This window comes from Oncorhynchus clarkii, chromosome 2 (genome assembly GCF_045791955.1).
Source record: "Oncorhynchus clarkii lewisi isolate Uvic-CL-2024 chromosome 2, UVic_Ocla_1.0, whole genome shotgun sequence".
NCBI classification, from domain to species: domain Eukaryota; kingdom Metazoa; phylum Chordata; class Actinopteri; order Salmoniformes; family Salmonidae; genus Oncorhynchus; species Oncorhynchus clarkii.
Window position 1 is genome coordinate 30,445,290 of NC_092148.1, and position 20,449 is coordinate 30,465,738.

Below are 20,449 nucleotides of genomic sequence, written 5' to 3' on the forward strand. Positions count from 1 at the left end.
CTGTGAAAGGCAGTCTTAATATGTGTGTCAATTATTATGGTGACTGTATACTTACTGGTATAGTATATAAATACAGATCATTGGTATAAATGTAGGCTACTGTGCTGTTTATCTATGGCATATACAGGCCAACTACTGTATGTGTGAAAAGTAAAATCCATTGAGAGACCACAGAGAACAAAAAGGAAATGGAAACATGGAAATGGAAATACTAATAATAATATTTGATTGCACAGGAAGAGAATGACTACTGTAAAATATACAATGATCATGCTAGTGTGTCTGCCATGTTTACTGAATCTGAAGTTTATTCAAGCTTTCACAGAAGTAATCAGATATATCATAATGATACTAATAGTCGTTATGATCAATGATATACTGATGTCGACATTTTCAGTACCACTATCCACAATATGAACGCGTTTTTAACGTATACCTTCTCATGAAGCTAATATTTTTGTGTAAAGCAAATAGACCCAGGGAAAGCTAAACAAAATGTGAAAATGATTGCTCAAAGATTAGTGTCAAACGGTACAAAAGCTTTAATTGCTCTGTCGTATCAGGCTGACAGTAGTTGTATAATGCAATGATTATTTCCACTGACAGAGCTGTATATAGCACAGAACACAAAAGGCTGTGCAATATGTGTTGGACCCTGTTGCAAAAACACATGATTACTGAGCAGCTGTAGATGGTTTACATGTAACCAGAGGCATATGATTATGGAAATATTGATGCGTTGATATATAACTGTGCCTTTACAATGGTCTCTCTCATCATATAAACTCAGCAAAAAAAGAAACGTCCTCTCACTGTCAACTGCGTTTATTTTCAGCAAATGTAATATGTAAATATTTGTATGAACATAACAAGATTCAACAACTGAGACATGAACTGAACATGTAACACAGGTGTGAGTAATATAAATTGAATAATGTGACCCTGAACAAGGGGGGGGGGGGTCAAAATCAAAAGTAATAGTCAGTATCTGGTGTGGCCACCAGCTGCATTAAGTAGTGCAGTACATCTCCTCCTCATGGACTGCACCAGATTTGCCAGTTCTTGCTGTGAGAGGTTACCCCACTCATGTTACCCCACTCTTCCACCAAGGCACCTGCAAGTTCCCGGACATTTATGGTGGGAATGGTCCTAGCCCTCACCCTATGATCCAACAGGTCCAAGACATGCTCAATGGGATTGAGATCCGGACTCTTCGCTGGCCATGGCAGAACACAGACATTCCTGTCTTGCAGGAAATCACGCACAGGACGAGCAGTATAGCTGGTGGCATTGTCATGCTGGAGGGTCATGTCAGCATGAGCCTGCAGGAAGGGTACCACATGAGGGAGGAAGATGTCTTCCCTGTAACGCACAGCGTTGAGATTGCCTGCACTGACAACAAGCTCAGTCCGATGATGCTGTGACACACCGCCCAAGACCATGATGGAACCTCCACCTCCAAATCAATCCCGCTCCAGAGTGCAGGCCTCGGTGTAACGCTCATTCCTTCAACAATAAATGTGAATCGGACCATCACCCCTGGTGAGACAAAACCACAACTTGTCAGAGAAGAGCACTTTTTGCCAGTCCTGTCTGGTACAGCAACGGTGGGTTTGTGCCCATAGGCGACGTTGTTGCCGGTGTTGTCTGGTAAGGACCTTCCTTACAACAGACCTACAAGCCCTCAGTCCAGCCTCTCTCAGCCTATTGCGGACAGTCTGAGCACTAATGGAGGGACTGTGCGACCCTGGTGTAACTCGGTCAGTTGTTGTCATCCTGTACCTGTCCCGCAGGTGTGATGTTCGGATGTACCAATCATGTGCAGGTGTTGTTACACATGGTCTGCTACTGCCAGGACAATCAGCTGTCCGTCCCGTCTCCATGTAGCGCTGGCTTAGGCGTCTCAGAGTACGGACATTGCAATTTATTGCCCTGGCCACATTTGCAGTCCTCATGCCTCCTTGCAGCCCTCATGCCTCCTTGCAGCATGCCTAAGGCACATTCACGCAGATGAACTGGGACCCTGGGCATCTTTCGTTTGGTGTTTTTCAGAGTCAGTAGAAAGGCCTCTTTAGTGTCCTAAGTTTTCATAACTAAGACCTTAAATTGCCTACTGTCTTAACAACCGTTCCACAGGTGCATGTTCATTAATTGTGTATGGTTCATTGAACAAGCATGGGAAACAGTGTTTAAACCCTTTACAATGAAGATCTGTGAAGTTATTTGTATTTTTACGAATTATCTTTGAAAGACAGGGTCCTGAAAAAGGGACATTTTTTGCTGAGTTTATATAAAATGTCCCATTCTACCAGATTGATACGTACACACACACATTAAGCTTATGTGCAAAAACACATACAATATACCCACACAAATATACATACACACACTTGTGTGACCACTACTTCACAAAAACATTTTGCTGAAATTCTGTAACATTACAGACAGGCACGAATGCACACACAGACACACGCCCACATACTCACAACACACATACACAACACACAGTTTTCAATCCTAAACTTTTTATGCTGAAGATAGCAAAACATTATTCTATTTGAAATTAAGAACTAAGCTATTATGTGGGTAACCTTTGTCTAACACCAGATCAGGATTTGAACTAAAGCTGTATAAACCTTCTCTATATTGTTGCTGGTTTGTTTTGGAGTAGATTCTCTACAAACCAAAAATGTAATTAAAATGTGTTTTCCTTCAAAACCACACATTTGTTCCAGTGCCTTTCTTTTGTTTAATCACAAAATATAATTAAAATAAAGAATTTTAATACTGTTCATTTTCTCTATATCATTTACAACAACATCTCCTTAGAAATATCTACTTGCTACCATTCACAAAACATGAGTCGTCAACAATGAAAAATAGATTTTGAAAAGCACATCAGGGATTCTAATGTATTGTAGAGATCCTTGATCATTGTGAAGACTCCATCTTGAAATTCTCATATTCATATTCAGTGTCTTCCACTGTTCAGCCACTGGGATCTCCATCTGCCAACTCCATGATAAACCTGGGAGCGGTGAAATGAAACATGTTGACCCTACTGCAAGGCTTACAGTGGAACCCTCCACATTGCACATTCACCCTCTTCCCTCCAAGTCTGATAAGTCTCAAGTCCTGATCTTCATTTATTGCAGCAATCCTCCAGTTTTCTTAGAGCATCTTCTAGAATGCATAGCAGCATTAATCCTTTTCTTCATCAGTTTGATATTGTCTCCTCTGTCCACTGTCTGTCTCTTAATAATGGCCAATGCAGGTGGGTGTTGCCTAGTCCCAACGTGAGTAAGGCCTAGGCTACAGTGCTAGGGGTAAGGCTGGGCGCGGAGGTGGCCTGGTTTTGGCCCTTTTTCCTCCTGCCGCCTCCCTTGCCACCCTCTCTTCCTCCTTTTCCTCCCTCTTTGCCCCCCTCTCTGCTTCCTTCTTTTCCTCCCTCTTTGCCACCCTTCTTGCCACCCTCTATGCCACCCTTCTTGCCACCCTCTTTGCCACCCTCTTTGCCACCCTCTTTGCCACCCTCTTTGCCACCCTCTTTGCCACCCTTCTTGCCACCCTCTTTGCCACCCTCTTTGCCACCCTCTTTGCCATGGCCTCTGACGTTTTCTTTGTCTCGCCTCCTCTGCTGGTCTCGTCGCTCGCCCTTATTCTTATTCCCATCTGGATAGAAAAACAGATTGAAATGCATTATAACATGACGACGACACCAAAATAACAGGGTAGTTGGGCTCAGCTTTTATAAATAGGGCTTTGATGGTGTGTGTTTTAAGTACAGTAGAGTCAGAATGAGCTTGGTAGACCTTGACATTAACCCATTAGCCCACAATCACAACAGTTCAATAAAAGGTGGCATTGTGTGGATACCCCGGTTCCTAGCCTTCCTATCAGGCCCTTTAAATACCGGCCAATTGCCACTAAGCCCCAGATATGCAGCTCAGGATCCAGAGCCTTTCATAAATGCCACCATGACGCATCACAGTGCTGCATTGGGCTGACAGGAAACACACAGCAGTGCCATAACGACAGGCCGGAAAACAGTAATCAAGCCTTTGTGAGGAGTGTGGCCACGACTCCGAGCCGGACATGTCTTAACACTCGCAGAGACAACAGCTGATGAAACATAATAGTTCATGTAAACAGTTGGGAGCCGGTCGAGGTGAGCTCCTTTCTTAACGTCTGCCTTCCCTCTCCACTCCACCTCCCCCGCACCCTCGTCTTCCCCTCCTCTATCTCTCACTCTCGCTGTAGGCTGTTGTCTGGACTTCCACCTGGCACACAGTTTAAGTGTATAATTGCTCCCTAAATACAAACATCCATTAAGAGTTGCTTTCCAGGAACTCGGGATGGACAAACAGTTCAGGAGAGGATAAAATGGAGGAATGAAAGTAAATCAACACGGTTGAAGTGGAGTGCAAGAGTCCTTCATGTTCTGTACATACAGCTATAGATTGTTCAACATGCGAGAACTCATTGACATCCTCTTGACATTGTTGATGTAAATTAAGCTACGCCACTACACCGCTAAGCCACAATGAGGTTAACATGTTGGAGCTCTAATGACAGCGTGTGTATCTGTGTGTGTGTGTGGCTTGCTCGTGTGTTCGATCAGGCGTGGGTGTAAACAACCTTTCACGTACATAAACGGGAATGGATGTTTGTGTCAGGTGTCAGACAGTGGTTGTTTATACTGGGCTGATGAGTACTCCCACGATGAGAGGAAACTGGGCAGTTAGGCTGAGGGATGTTTGCTATGAACTTGTGTGTTGAGTCTCCATGTTCCCTAGAAACAGAGACTCAAAACACTCACTAAGGGGGCTGGACAGCATTTGCTAAGGCTAACTGTTTGACAACAGGAGGTTCATGGAGCATTCTTGTTTGTTTGCTTTAATATTATAATATTATATTTAAACAATAAGGCCAGAGGGGGTATGGTATATGGCCAATATACCACGGCTACGGGTTGTTCTTATGCACGACGCAACGCTGACTGCCTGGACACAGCCCTTAGCTGTGGTATATTAGCGATATACCACAAACCCCGAGGTGCCTTATTGCTATTAGAAACTGTCTACCGACGTAATTAGAGTAGTAAAAATACATGTTTTGTCATACCCGTGGTATACGGTCTGATATACCATGACTGTCAGCCAATGAGCATTTAGGGCTAGAACAACAGTTATATAATTAAGCAATAAGGCATGAGGGTGTGTGGTATTTGGCCAATATACCACGGCTAAGGGCTGTTCTTATGCACGACGCAATGCATCGAGCCTTGAATGCTGATTGGCTGCCATGGTATATCAGACCGTATATTAGCTGTGGTAAATTGGCCATATACCACACCTCCTCGGGCCTTATTGCTTAATTATATAACTGTTGTAATAGGCCTACGACTATTTTCTCCATTCTGCACCACGTGCTTTGTTAGCTTGTTTTCTAAGTAATTTGTTTGTTATTTGAATGCATTTGAAAGTACGCAAAGACAAAAAGCCTTGATATTACTCAAATATGCTCCATCTCAGTATAAACCAATGAAAATCTCTATTTGGCAGTAGACCTGCAAACACTTACGTATTTAATGGTGCATACTTTGAATAAAGAGAACCCTGAAACTAAATGAGTTTCAATAAGCATTCCTATCATTTATTTAACAAGGACCTGGCAGGAGCACAGGTGTGCAGTTTCTTTCCCTTTGTTCGGTAGAAAACAGGCAGAGGCAGACCCAATACAGTAGTCCACTAACTAGAAGTAGTTGATGTAACTTTTCTTGAGACATGCGGGGCCAAAGTCATTAAAGCATCTGTCACTGTAGGGCCCTATTGGCCAGTTGGCTCCTGACATTGGGGGCTGTGTCACATTTCTTAGGGGAGTGTTGACAAGACTTGATTACTAGCTTTGTAAAGTATGCATGTGTTGCCTGCCTTGAGTAAATAAACAATCTGGGAGATTCATTTCTCCCGCTAATGAAAACAAAATGGAGACCATTTGAATTTGGAAGACATTTGTTTCTGTTTAGAGTAATGTGCTATAGTCAGTGAACCTGGGGAGTTACAGTAAGGGCCGTTTGTGTGAGTGTGTACAGCAGGACCTGGGTTGATTCTCTCACTGTGTAAGGACTTAATTAGACCCGTGACAAGCCCACTAATGGACCGAGGGGGACTCCATCAATTTATGACAGCCATGATTGAAACTCCACTCCATCCAAGCTAAACAACTATGGAAACAACTATGGCCTGACAAAGGCAATCACGCATTTAGCAAATTCTGTTTTCGTGCGGGCCCATTTGTAAAAAAGCTGCAGGAAAAAAAAGGGGAGAGCTTGGCCAAATCGACACAAAGCGTGAGATCTGCAGAACAGTAAATCACTGGTGTTATACAAGCACTGCCCCCTGTGTTTTTTTACAGCGGCCCCGTCGGCCAAGTCTTGCAGATGGATTCGCGACCTCGCTAATTTAGCACATGGCAAGTTTTTTTAAGCACATGAAAAGGGCTCAGTCAAGGTCATGATACCCATCGCCTATGAATTAATTCACACGAGAACAACATTTATTTGTTATGCGCCTTGACAGGAGATTCTTACTCATTTTCACAACAGTGTATTCTGACACCAGAATAAGCAAAACAAGTTGAAGCTAATGCTTATCATCTCTCAATGTCAAGCTGTCAACATTTCACAACTGGAGTCACATCATACGTCTCAATCATACGTCTCAGACTTCTGAGTCCTGACACACCAGTCTGTTGTTCCAACACGGCATCCCTTTCCCTCATTTTCCCTCCTTTCGCAACACCACTCGCTAAGTTTAGAAATTTGGCATTCGGCACTACACATTTATGTGGTAGTTTATAATATTTCACTGTTAATTATTCTTCTCAATCCATGACGGAAATTCTTTCCAGGATGCAGGTGTCATGCAGTGTAAATTTGCCTCTAATTTCTCAAACAGTGCTGTCCTGGTCCTGTCCAGTGTGAAGCAAGCCCACACCTCCCTGAAGAATTACAAGCAAGAGCTCGTATATATCCTCTCTCTAAGGATTTCTACATCTAATGTTGTATAATGTTGTTTCTGTGTGCATTTTTACGTATTCCATCTGTTACATATTTCATAACTGACATGATTCTTCATTGATTCTTTACAATGGGTAAACTGACGTTTGTTGAAAGCTGTTAATCAAAATAGTAGCAGCCCTGAAATCCAATAAGTGTACCACCCGCTCATAAACTTTGTGAATATTGCTTGTTTACTGCACACTAAGTCCTTGTAAAGAAATGGAAGCTTCCAACTTTGATTCAACATGTACATTAATTATCTGCCAAATAAAATATTCACATGGATTAAAACCAGGAATTACAGTGGGAAAAGTAGGAGATAGAAACAGTGGCCAAATGGGCCCACCGCTGTCAGCCGCTCCAAGCCCTACAAAACAACTCCTTTCGCTTCAAATCAACATTTACAAATCGACTCCAAACCTTTCTCTACCTTTTTATTGGGTCGATCACAAGGCTAAGCATCCCAGCCATGCTGGTCAATAAAGTTTTGACTGGTCCATTTTATTTTATAAGGTAGAGTTCATTGAAACTTACTGACCGGGCCTCCCGAGTGGCGCAGCGGTGCTAGAGGCATTACTACAGACCCGGGTTCATTCCCGGTCTGTGCCACAACTGGCTGTGGCTGGGAGTCCCATAGGACAGCACACAATTAGCCCAGCGTCGTCCGAGTTAGGGAAGGATTTGGCCGGGGGGGGGGGGGGGGTTTACTTGACTCATCACACACTATCGACTCCTTGTGGCGGGCCGGGTGCCTGCAGGCTGACCCCGGTCGCCAGTTGAACGGTGTTTCCTCTGACATATTGGTGCTGCTGGCTTCCGGGCTAAGCTGGTGGTGTTTAGGAGCGCGGTTAGGCGGGCCATGTTTCGGAGGACGCATGACTTCACCTTTGCCTCTCCCGAGCGCATTGGGAAGTTGCAGCAATGAGACAAGATCAAAATTGGGGAGAAAAGTACCAAAATAATACAAAATTAATACAATAAAAACACTTACTGACAAAAAGGAGAGGCCTTTTGGTTTCTCGACTACTTGAATAAACTCCATCTTATAAAACCAACTACTACTAGAAAAGTGTTATGGGCCAAAGAACAACAACGGAGCAGTACTAATTAGAGCATGATTAAGCTGTTATCAAATTGAGTGTCACCGGGAAGATTTTTAGCTTAGCAACATTAGCCAGCTCTGAAACAAGATGGCAGATGAATGATAAGAGCTAGAGCAAACATGTCAGAGCCATGTAAACCTCACACCTCGTTGAGCTTCAAAACAAAAAGTCCAACTCCAGCTCTTATCATCGTCCAACACAGTGCACTGCATGGCACCCTCCCATCTACCTTGCCTGTTTGGCTCTTTAGGAGTGTTTGTTTACATGGTTCCCAGTCAGAGGCTCAGTGTCCTTACTGAACCAACACTTCTGACGTTCCAGGTCATGGTCATACATGGGGTTAGAGCAGGGAGTTTATGACTTCATCAGAAAAGGTGCTAATCACAATATTATTGACTTTGTAGTTGTGTTGAAGTGTTGTTTTGTCATCTTTCATCTACTGTCTCATTCCTGTCTTTTATCCATCCATATATTAATGATCTGTTTCACTCTATTTCCTCTCGTTGCCACTCTCCTACTGTAGGTATGTGTTAGTCCTCACCTCCTTTTCCACATGGTGTCTTCTGCACTGTGCACTTCTGTCTCTCAGTCTGTGGAGCACATGGCCGGGGGGATGACGCAGAGACTGTGTCAGTGCTGGAGGCATGAAGAAGCTCTTGCATTCTGGTCTGTGTGCCTTTCTTAAAGCCACACGTCTTGTTCTTCTTCATACAGGGACCCCATGGGCTCCATTCGCCCAGTTCACATTCTACAGGTGGGATAGAAAAGAGGACAGAAGTTAAATACAGTTTTACATGCACACACATAGATCATATGCAACAAACCCCAAGTGAAACCCAGTAAGCTTTAGATTCTAACAGGTCTTAAAGTGAGAAAATATTCACAGTGAGAAAATAATGCAGAGGAACTTATCTCACCCAAATCAGACATCACTAATTTGGCCTTGTCTTGCCCAAAGCCTCTATGTTACCAAGTCTGTCCAGTTTATCTAGAGACCTCAACTGTTTTATCACTAGTGACATGCTCTTGAGCTTTTTTATTTATTTTATTTCACCTTTATTTAACCAGGTAAGCTAGTTGAGAACAAGTTCTCATTTACAACTGCGACCTGGCCAAGATAAAGCAAAGCAGTGCGACACAAACAACACAGAGTTACACATGGAATAAACAAGCGTACAGTCAGTAACACAATAGAAAAAAAGAAAGTCTATATACAATGTGTGCAAATGGGGTGAAGAGGTCGGCAATAAATAGGCCATAGTAGCGAAGTAATTACAATTTAGCAGATTAACACTGGAGTGATAAATGAGCAGATGATGATGTGCAAGTAGAGATACTGGTGTGCAAAGAGCAGAAAGTAAATAAAAACAATATGGGGATGAGGTAGGTAGATTGGGTGGGCTATTTACAGATGTACTATGTACAGCTGCAGCGATCGGTTAGCTGCTCAGATAGCTGATGTTTAAAGTTAGTGAGGGAAAAATAAGTCTCCAGCTTCAGCAATTTTTGCAATTCGTTCCAGTCACTGGCAGCAGAGAACTGGAAGGAAAGGAGGCCAAAGGAGTTGTTGGCTTTGGGGATGACCAGTGAGATATATATTCGGCCCCCTTGAACTTTGCGACCTTTTGCCACATTTCAGGCTTCAAACATAAAGATATAAAACTGTATTTTTTTGTGAAGAATCAACAACAAGTGGGACACAATCATGAAGTGGAACGACATTTATTGGATATTTCAAACTTTTTTAACAAATCAAAAACTGAAAAATTGGGCGTGCAAAATTATTCAGCCCCCTTAAGTTAATACTTTGTAGCGCCACCTTTTGCTGCGATTACAGCTGTAAGTCGCTTGGGGTATGTCTCTATCAGTTTTGCACATCGAGAGACTGAATTTTTTTCCCATTCCTCCTTGCAAAACAGCTCGAGCTCAGTGAGGTTGGATGGAGAGCATTTGTGAACAGCGGTTTTCAGTTCTTTCCACAGATTCTCGATTGGATTCAGGTCTGGACTTTGACTTGGCCATTCTAACACCTGGATATGTTTATTTTTGAACCATTCCATTGTAGATTTTGCTTTATGTTTTGGATCATTGTCTTGTTGGAAGACAAATCTGATTGGCAATCCGGCGCCGACAGAGATGGCCGCCTCGCTTCGCGTTCCTAGGAAACTATGCAGTTTTTTGTTTTTTTACGTGTTATTTCTTACATTAGTACCCCAGGTCATCTTAGGTTTCATTACATACAGTCGAGAAGAACTACTGAATATAAGATCAGCATCAACTCACCATCAGTACGACCAAGAATATGTTTTTCGCGACGCGGATCCTGTGTTCTGCCTTACAAACAGGACAACGGAGTGGATCCTATGCAGCGACCCAAAAAAACGACTCCGAAAGAGAGGGAAACGAGGCGGTCTTCTGGTCAGACTCCGGAGACGGGCACAGCGCGCACCACTCCCTAGCATTCTTCTTGCCAATGTCCAGTCTCTTGACAACAAGGTTGATGAAATCCGAGCAAGGGTAGCATTCCAGAGGGACATCAGAGACTGTAACGTTCTTTGCTTCACGGAAACGTGGCTTACTGGAGAGACGCAATCCGAAGCGGTGCAGCCAACAGGTTTCTCCACGCATCGCGCAGACAGGAAAAAACATCTTTCTGGTAAAAAGAGGGGCGGGGGCGTATGCCTTATGACTAACGTGACATGGTGCGATGAAAGAAACATACAGGAACTCAAATCCTTCTGTTCACCTGATTTAGAATTCCTCACAATCAAATGTAGACCGCATTATCTACCAAGAGAATTCTCTTCGATTATAATCACAGCCGTATATATCCCCCCCCAAGCAGACACATCGATGGCTCTGAACGAACTTTATTTAACTCTCTGCAAACTGGAAACAATTTATCCGGAGGCTGCATTCATTGTAGCTGGGGATTTTAACAAGGCTAATCTGAAAACAAGACTCCCCAAATTTTATCAGCATATCGATTGCGCAACCAGGGGAGGAAAGACCTTGGACCATTGTTACTCTAACTTCTGCGACGCATATAAGGCCCTGCCCCGCCCCCCTTTCGGAAAAGCTGACCACGACTCCATTTTGTTGATCCCTGCCTACAGACAGAAACTAAAACAAGAGGCTCCCACGCTGAGGTCTGTCCAACGCTGGTCCGACCAAGCTGACTCCACACTCCAAGACTGCTTCCATCACGTGGACTGGGAGATGTTTCGTATTGCGTCAGATAACAACATTGACGAATACGCTGATTCGGTGTGCGAGTTCATTAGAACGTGCGTTGAAGATGTCGTTCCCATAGCAACGATTAAAACATTCCCTAACCAGAAACCGTGGATTGATGGCAGCATTCGTGTGAAACTGAAAGCGCGAACCACTGCTTTTAATCAGGGCAAGGTGTCTGGTAACATGACCGAATACAAACAGTGCAGCTATTCCCTCCGCAAGGCTATCAAACAAGCTAAGCGCCAGTACAGAGACAAAGTAGAATCTCAATTCAACGGCTCAGACACAAGAGGCATGTGGCAGGGTCTACAGTCAATCACGGACTACAGGAAGAAACCCAGCCCAGTCACGGACCAGGATGTCTTGCTCCCAGGCAGACTAAATAACTTTTTTGCCCGCTTTGAGGACAATACAGTGCCACTGACACGGCCTGCAACGAAAACATGCGGTCTCTCCTTCACTGCAGCCGAGGTGAGTAAGACATTTAAACGTGTTAACCCTCGCAAGGCTGCAGGCCCAGATGGCATCCCCAGCCGCGCCCTCAGAGCATGCGCAGACCAGCTGGCCGGTGTGTTTACGGACATATTCAATCAATCCCTATACCAGTCTGCTGTTCCCACATGCTTCAAGAGGGCCACCATTGTTCCTGTTCCCAAGAAAGCTAAGGTAACTGAGCTAAATGACTACCGCCCCGTAGCACTCACATCCGTCATCATGAAGTGCTTTGAGAGACTAGTCAAGGACCATATCACCTCCACCCTACCTGACACCCTAGACCCACTCCAATTTGCTTACCGCCCAAATAGGTCCACAGACGATGCAATCTCAACCACACTGCACACTGCCCTAACCCATCTGGACAAGAGGAATACCTATGTGAGAATGCTGTTCATCGACTACAGCTCGGCATTCAACACCATAGTACCCTCCAAGCTCGTCATCAAGCTCGAGACCCTGGGTCTCGACCCCGCCCTGTGCAACTGGGTACTGGACTTCCTGACGGGCCGCCCCCAGGTGGTGAGGGTAGGCAACAACATCTCCTCCCCGCTGATCCTCAACACTGGGGCCCCACAAGGTTGCGTTCTGAGCCCTCTCCTGTACTCCCTGTTCACCCACGACTGCGTGGCCACGCACGCCTCCAACTCAATCATCAAGTTTGCGGACGACACAACAGTGGTAGGCTTGATTACCAACAACGATGAGACGGCCTACAGGGAGGAGGTGAGGGCCCTCGGAGTGTGGTGTCAGGAAAACAACCTCACACTCAACGTCAACAAAACTAAGGAGATGATTGTGGACTTCAGGAAACAGCAGAGGGAACACCCCCCTATCCACATCGATGGAACAGTAGTGGAGAGGGTAGCAAGTTTTAAGTTCCTCGGCATACACATCACAGACAAACTGAATTGGTCCACTCACACAGACAGCATCGTGAAGAAGGCGCAGCAGCGCCTCTTCAACCTCAGGAGGCTGAAGAAATTCGGCTTGTCACCAAAAGCACTCACAAACTTCTACAGATGCACAATCGAGAGCATCCTGGCGGGCTGTATCACCGCCTGGTATGGCAACTGCACCGCCCTCAACCGTAAGGCTCTCCAGAGGGTAGTGAGGTCTGCACAACGCATCACCGGGGGCAAACTACCTGCCCTCCAGGACACCTACACCACCCGATGTCACAGGAAGGCCATAAAGATCATCAAGGACATCAACCACCCGAGCCACTGCCTGTTCACCCCGCTATCATCCAGAAGGCGAGGTCAGTACAGGTGCATCAAAGCTGGGACCGAGAGACTGAAAAACAGCTTCTATCTCAAGGCCATCAGACTGTTAAACAGCCACCACTAACACTGAGTGGCTGCTGCCAACACACTGACACTGACTCAACTCCAGCCACTTTAATAATGGGAATTGATGGGAAATGATGTAAATATATCACTAGCCACTTTAAACAATGCTACCTTATATAAATGTTACTTACCCTACATTATTCATCTCATACGCATACGTATATACTGTACTCTATATCATCGACGGTATCCTTATGTAATACATGTATCACTAGCCACTTTATACTATACTATGCCACTTTGTTTACATACTCATCTCATTTGTACATACTGTACCCGATACCATCTACTGTATCTTGCCTATGCTGCTCTGTACCATCACTCATTCATATATCCTTATGTACATATTCTTTATCCCCTTACACTGTGTACAAGACAGTAGTTTTGGAATTGTTAGTTAGATTACTTGTTATTACTGCATTGTCGGAACTAGAAGCACAAGCATTTCGCTACACTCGCATTAACATCTGCTAACCATGTGTATGTGACAAATAAAATTTGATTTGATTTGATTTGATTTGATCTCCGTCCCAGTCTCAGGTCTTTTGCAGACTCCATCAGGTTTTCTTCCAGAATGGTCCTGTATTTGGCTCCATCCATCTTCCCATCAATTTTAACCATCTTCCCTGTCCCTGCTGAAGAAAAGCAGGCCCAAACCATGATGCTGCCACCACCATGTTTGACAGTGGGGATGGTGTGTTCAGCTGTGTTGCTTTTACGCCAAACATAACGTTTTGCATTGTTGCCAAAAAGTTCCATTTTGGTTTCATCTGACCAGAGCACCTTCTTCCACATGTTTGGTGTGTCTCCCAGGTGGCTTGTGGCAAACTTTAAACAACACTTTTTATGGATATCTTTAAGAAATGGCTTTCTTCTTGCCACTCTTCCATAAAGGCCAGATTTGTGCAATATATGACTGATTGTTGTCCTATGGACAGAGTCTCCCACCTCAGCTGTAGATCTCTGCAGTTCATCCAGAGTGATCATGGGCCTCTTGGCTGCATCTCTGATCAGTCTTCTCCTTGTATGAGCTGAAAGTTTAGAGGGACGGCCAGGTCTTGGTAGATTTGCAGTGGTCTGATACTCCTTCCATTTCAACATTATCGCTTGCACAGTGCTCCTTGGGATGTTTAAAGCTTGGGAAATCTTTTTGTATCCAAATCCGGCTTTAAACTTCTTCACAACAGTATCTCGGACCTGCCTGGTGTGTTCCTTGTTCTTCATGGTGCTCTCTGCGCTTTTAACGGACCTCTGAGACTATCACAGTGCAGGTGCATTTATACGGAGACTTGATTACACACAGGTGGATTGTATTTATCATCATTAGTCATTTAGGTCAACATTGGATCATTCAGAGATCCTCACTGAACTTCTGGAGAGAGTTTGCTGCACTGAAAGTAAAGGGGCTGAATAATTTTGCACGCCCAATTTTTCAGTTTTTGATTTGTTAAAAAAGTTTGAAATATCCAATAAATGTCGTTCCACTTCATGATTGTGTCCCACTAAAAATACAGTTTTATATCTTTATGTTTGAAGCCTGAAATGTGGCAAAAGGTCGCAAAGTTCAAGGGGGCCGAATACTTTCGCAAGGCACTGTAACTTAGGGAGGAGGCATCTGATGTTGACATGCATGAAACCAAGGCTTTTCAATTACAGATGTCAACAAATGAGAGTGACTGGGGACACGGAAAGCCTGGGTTAACCTCCACATCACCCAAGGAACAGAGGAGGAGTAGGATGAGGGTACGGCTAAAGGCTAACAAAACTGGTCATCTAGTGCGTTGGGCACAGAGAATAAAAGGAGCAGATTTCTGGGCGTGGTAGAATAGATTCAGGGCATAATGTGCAGACAGGGGTATGGTGGGGTGCGGGTACAGTGGAGGTAAGCCCAGGCACTGAGTGACGATAAGAGATCTCTGGAAGTGCTGGTTAAGCTTAAATTAATTTCTACCTTTTCTAGGAAAATATTTAGACTTTTTTGTGAAAGGCTGGGGGGTGGGAGGGGGTGAAGCAAGCAAACTTCATACTGCCAAAAACAATGGCAGGGAAATTAGAGAATATATGACAAGAGCAGCTGGATTGAGCACTTTTTGGAAGGTAAGGGAGCAGGGGCAATGCCAGAATGTCACCCTGGGGGTTGAAAGCTCCTCTCTGAAGAGTCAAGTGGCCTGGGGAATCCAGCTAGCACTAGCCTTGCGGAGTAATGTCATTAGTGCTCTATTTGCTTACTTGTGACAGAAATAATTTCGAAAGAAATCAATACAATTTCCTTATCATCCAGCAGGCCTCCCTTCAAAGTTCAGAGCGCTCGCTGGTGATTGAGAAACAGCAGAAAGAGAAAGAAGAAAAAGAACAGAGGACGAGAGCTCAACAGCACACAGCTTCTCCACGTCAATGAAGTCTTGAACTGAACTCTCATATGGCAGGAGGTATTCATCCGACAGGCAGAACATACTTGGCTGCTGATAGCTGAAGGGTATTTAGTATACCATGTGTGATGGGTTAGAACGGGGTACATTATGGGGTCAAATATGCACCTGAGAAACATTTAAGACTTTGTGACAGGCTCTCAACACAGGGTAGCCTAGTGGTTGGCTAGTAACCGAAAGGTTTCAAGTTTGAATCCCTGAGCTGACAAGGTACAAATCTGAACAAGGCAGTTAATCCACTGTTCCTAGGCTGTCATTGAAAATAATAATTTGTTTTTAACTGACTTGCCTAGTTAAATAAAGGTTAAATAAAAATACAAAATAAATAACATATGCTTAATACTCAATGTATGGGTAGTGTGGGACTTACAGTATTATTCTCTGAGCCATTGAGATTGTGAACTAACATTTTAGCCATCTTATTCAAAAGCTAATATGTGCCAAAAGGCAACATGCCCTTAAACGCATAGTTCATAATCCAGTTCAGTGTCAGCTGTGAGTGAAGCTGTGAAAGGAAGAGAGGTCAAAGGTCACTCACCTACACACTCCATGGTCCCGTTGGTGGTGCTGAGGCCTTCAGGGCAGCTGGGGTAGCATCGCCCTCTGTGTGAATATAAGCCCTCCTTACATTTTGTGCAAAAATTTCGATTGAAACACTCCTCACAATTCTCTATTTTACATTCTGAAAGGAAAAGGGGGGGAAAAAAGAGTCAAAGAGGAGAGAATGAGAAAATTAAAGCGCACTTAGTTGAGTTCATATTCATTGTGTTAACATAGTATACATGTACACGTTGCATTAACTGACAGCATAACACATCACTGTTCATTGTTCTGGCTTCAAGCTTCCGTGTTAATACAGAATAATGCAGTATTACTATACAAAAACGGCAAAGTATGTTTAAAAATGTGAAGCCTTTCTGCTGCACGAAAGGATCCTCTTCTCCTTGGGGGAGGACAAGAATGTAGCCTGATTTGTATCTCCTATGAGAGATTTATTAGTGATAAAACAATGGGGAGAGACTCTTTGGGGGGATTCTGCATGAATAAACACCCATGTCTGAAAAGCATATGCATACCACGGCTATATTTTTTGGAAACCGGGTGGCCGGGTACTGGCCAAGAGTAGATAGCACGTTAGTGGATTTCCAGAGGTCTCCACGCACCTTTGCCTCGTTAAACTCAGCTTCTCCAGTCAAACAAACAACTACTTTAAATTGAGGGTAATTATGGGCACGGGAGAATGAAAAACAGACACCTTAGAGGACTACCAAGAGCCCCCCTTTCTCATCCCAACCCTTCTCCTAGCCCACCTTTGTCATTACCATCATTATCTTATTCTGAAATAATAACATTTTCTCTGCCAAAATCAGAGTGTAGAAACAGAGGCACGCTAAGCGAAGGTCACAGATGTAATCCTTACATCTCTGGATTGGAATATCCAGTCACAAAACACTAGACACCTTTCCCATAAACAACTAAAATAAAGAATGTCTAGTCGGCTGGAGTCTTGCCAGGAGTTCGAAACGAGCTAAAGGGAAGAATCCTCGTTGGGATTTTAATGCCCTAACCTCAATTATTACTTTGGGTTCTTGACAGCTAAATTTGACGTTAGTGATGTTTGGAGAAAATACATTAGGTCTACATTTGTAAAAGTAAAACAAATGTGGCTAACAAGACATCTTGGGGATTTCGATATGTCCTAAATGGATGGGGCTGACTGGATAATAAGAGCAGGTTAGCCACGGAGAGGCTTGAGAAGGAGGTGGAGGAGACTAACCAGCATGCACAGCGGCCTTTCGGGATTCAGTGGACAACATTGAAACAATAACGACTAAGGTTAAGTTAATTTCAAGTGACAGTAAAACATTAACAAAAATGTGGGGATTAGAGTGAGCCAGAACTTTTGTTGTTTTAATCCAAATTTGATTATTTTCCCAAACCTGCTTCCTGAGTACCTAGCAGACAGACATGTTCTGAGGTTATGGCCCTGTGTTAATGTTCACATACAGTACATATACAAATGTTTGTCAGGCTATTGCAAATACATGTCTTGAAGCAGAGTACGCTCAATGTTGCACTTTATTACAAAGTTACACTGAGGCCAATATGTTCAGGTATGTTCATTATGTATCTTGTTTTGTGATTTCAGGTAGCTACATGTATAAACAACGCAATGTGGGGTAATAACTATTGTTTTATTGAACAGGCCCCTATTTCGGTCCATGTTGCTGGAATGAGGAGTATCACACATACCAGCCCCACTTATTCCAACCTGAAACTTCTTCTGCTGATTGACAATAAGCTTCCCTGCTGCGAAGGGCTTGGCCAGGAAGGGATATCCTTGCGCACCAGCAACTCCTGTGGCGGGCTGGGCGCAGTGCACGCTAACCAGGTCGCCAGGTGCACAGTGTTTCCTCCAACACATTGGTGCGGCTGGCTTCCGGGTTGGATGCGCACTGTGTTAAGAAGTAGTGCAGCTTGGTTGGGTTGTGTTTCAGAGGATGCATGGCTTTCGACCTTAGTCTCTCCCGAGCCCGTATGGGAGTTGTAGCGATGAGACAAGATAATAACTACTAACAATTGGATACCACGAAATGTAACCCCCAAAAGAAAACTAAAATGGGTGTTTCTTATTTGGACAGTTATTCCCTCCCATTTTCAGTCAGATTTCTCAGTTTGGTGACTAATGAACATTACTTTTTTCAAAAGACATGTACCTTATGACTCATGAGTTTACCTGTTAGGAAGTTTGTTTGTAATAGAAAAAAAACGAAACATTACAGACATCTGCTATTAGATGATGTTGCAACAACCTATCTAACAAAACAACTTGCATACACCAAAACAACCTGCGTGTTCTTCCTGTAACAAAATATAATGACTACAAGCTGCCTTGCTCTCTAATTACCTATCATCATGCGCACTTTCCTAAAAAATAAGAAGTAGATATAATTTACCTTTGAAGAGGCAAGTTTAGATGTATGATTCACAAGGGAACTTGCCAAATAAATAATTCAGTTGTGTCCAGAAATTATAAATTTACTTTTAAAAGATGCATGTTTTGACACACAAATGGTAAAACTCAATGAATAGGGACTGTGAACTGACATGAACCCCTGCCTCGCGAGACAAAAAAAGAAAAAAAAATACATCCTTGAAAAAAGAGACAAACAGCAGTGCATTAGAAAAAAATATATTTTGAGTTTCTTCCATTCCTGTTTTCCACCCACAAGTAAGAGAAAACAGACCACGAGCCGGGCCCTTGGCACCCCTGGTTCAGAAAAAAGGTATACGCTCCACAAGAACCAACATGGAGGAGTTTTGTAAACATTAACATGTATACCAACCCTATTCCACCCTATTTCAACCCACACCCCTTAAAGGAGGGCTGAACCTACTGATTTGTTCTCTGTATTTTTGCTTGCTCATTAAGAAATGCAGCTGCCTAGACTGAAGACAAATGAGAGTTGTCTTGTGGGCGTGGTTTAATGTGGGTGTGTGTTTGCATGTGGGAAGTGTTAGTACATTTACTCTGCCAAAACAGTACACAGTTACAGTCACTCACTCTTCTAGATAACTTGAAACAGTCTAACCAGGTCTTGTGCCTGGAATTAGCCTAAGCTAGCTAGTGCTAGCCAACTTCTTTCGCCAATTAGCTTCAGCCGGCCGGTGTGCGACCGTTGAAAAAGTGGTTTGACTAGAAAGCCTATGTCACGGGCTAATTAGGGATCATCAATAAATTACACAATGTAAATGTCATGTTTAAGTTCTCATTAAATGCTTTCAATATTTCAATATGAATTTCTACAATTTATAATCAGTTTAATGGTTTTTAGGTCATTGACATTTGGAGCTATTGAAATGTTCAAATATTGTCCCATGTACACTACCGGTCAAACGTTTAAGAACATTGTAGAATAATAGTGAAGCCATCAAAACAATCAAATAACACATATGGAATCATGTAGCAACCAAAACAGTGTTAAACAAAGCAAAATATATTTTATATTTGAGATCCTTCAAATATCAAGGCAAAGGTTGGCTAACATCTTTGCACACTCTTGGCATTCTCTCAACCAGCTTCACGAGTTAATCACCTGTAATGCATTTCAAATAACAGGTGTGCCTTAATTTGTGGAATTTCTTTCCTTCTTAATGCGTTTGGCACAATCAGCTGTGTTGTGACATGGTTTGGGAGGGGATATACAGAAGATAGCCCTATTTGGTAAAATACTTTATTATGGCAAGAACAGCTCAAATAAGCAGAGAGAAACGACAGCTCATCATTACTTTAAGACATGAAGGTCAGTCAATACGGAACATTTCAAGAACTTTTAAAGTTTCTTCAAGTGCAGTCTCAAAAACCATCAAGCGCTATGATGAAACTGGCTCTCATGAGGACCGCCACAGGAATGGAAAATCCAGAGATACCTCTGCTGCAGAGGACATGTTCATTAGAGTTACCAGCCTCAGAAATTGCAGCCCAAATAAATACTTCAGAGTTGAAGTAACAGACACACCTCAACATCAACTGTTCAGAGGAGACTGTGTGAATCAGGCCTTCGTGGTCGAATTGCTGCAAATAAACCACTACTAAAGGACACCAATAAGAAGGCGAGACTTGCTTGGGCCAAGAAACACGAGCAATGGACATTAGACCGGTGGAAATCTGTCCTTTAGTCTGAGGAGTCCAAATTGGAAATGTTTGGTTCCAACTGCCATGTCTTTGTGGGTGAACAGATGATCTCTGCATGTGTATTTCCCACTGTA

At 43.4% G+C, this 20,449-nt stretch overlaps 1 protein-coding gene across 2 annotated transcripts in view; it reads right to left on the reverse strand.

Annotated features, from left to right (window-relative positions):
- Positions 1 to 283: 283 nt before the first annotated feature.
- Positions 284 to 20,449, reverse strand: part of LOC139380882 (R-spondin-1-like) — a 38,427-nt gene continuing 18,261 nt past the window's right edge. For both annotated transcript variants that reach the window (XM_071124036.1, XM_071124026.1), the window contains 4 exons: positions 16,218 to 16,361; positions 8,708 to 8,914; positions 3,532 to 3,672; positions 284 to 3,448 (listed from right to left, as the gene is read on the reverse strand). In XM_071124036.1, the coding sequence (XP_070980137.1) occupies positions 3,321 to 3,448; positions 3,532 to 3,672; positions 8,708 to 8,914; positions 16,218 to 16,361 (620 nt within the window). In that variant the 3' untranslated portion in view covers positions 284 to 3,320. The remainder of the gene's footprint in view (positions 3,449 to 3,531; positions 3,673 to 8,707; positions 8,915 to 16,217; positions 16,362 to 20,449) is intronic.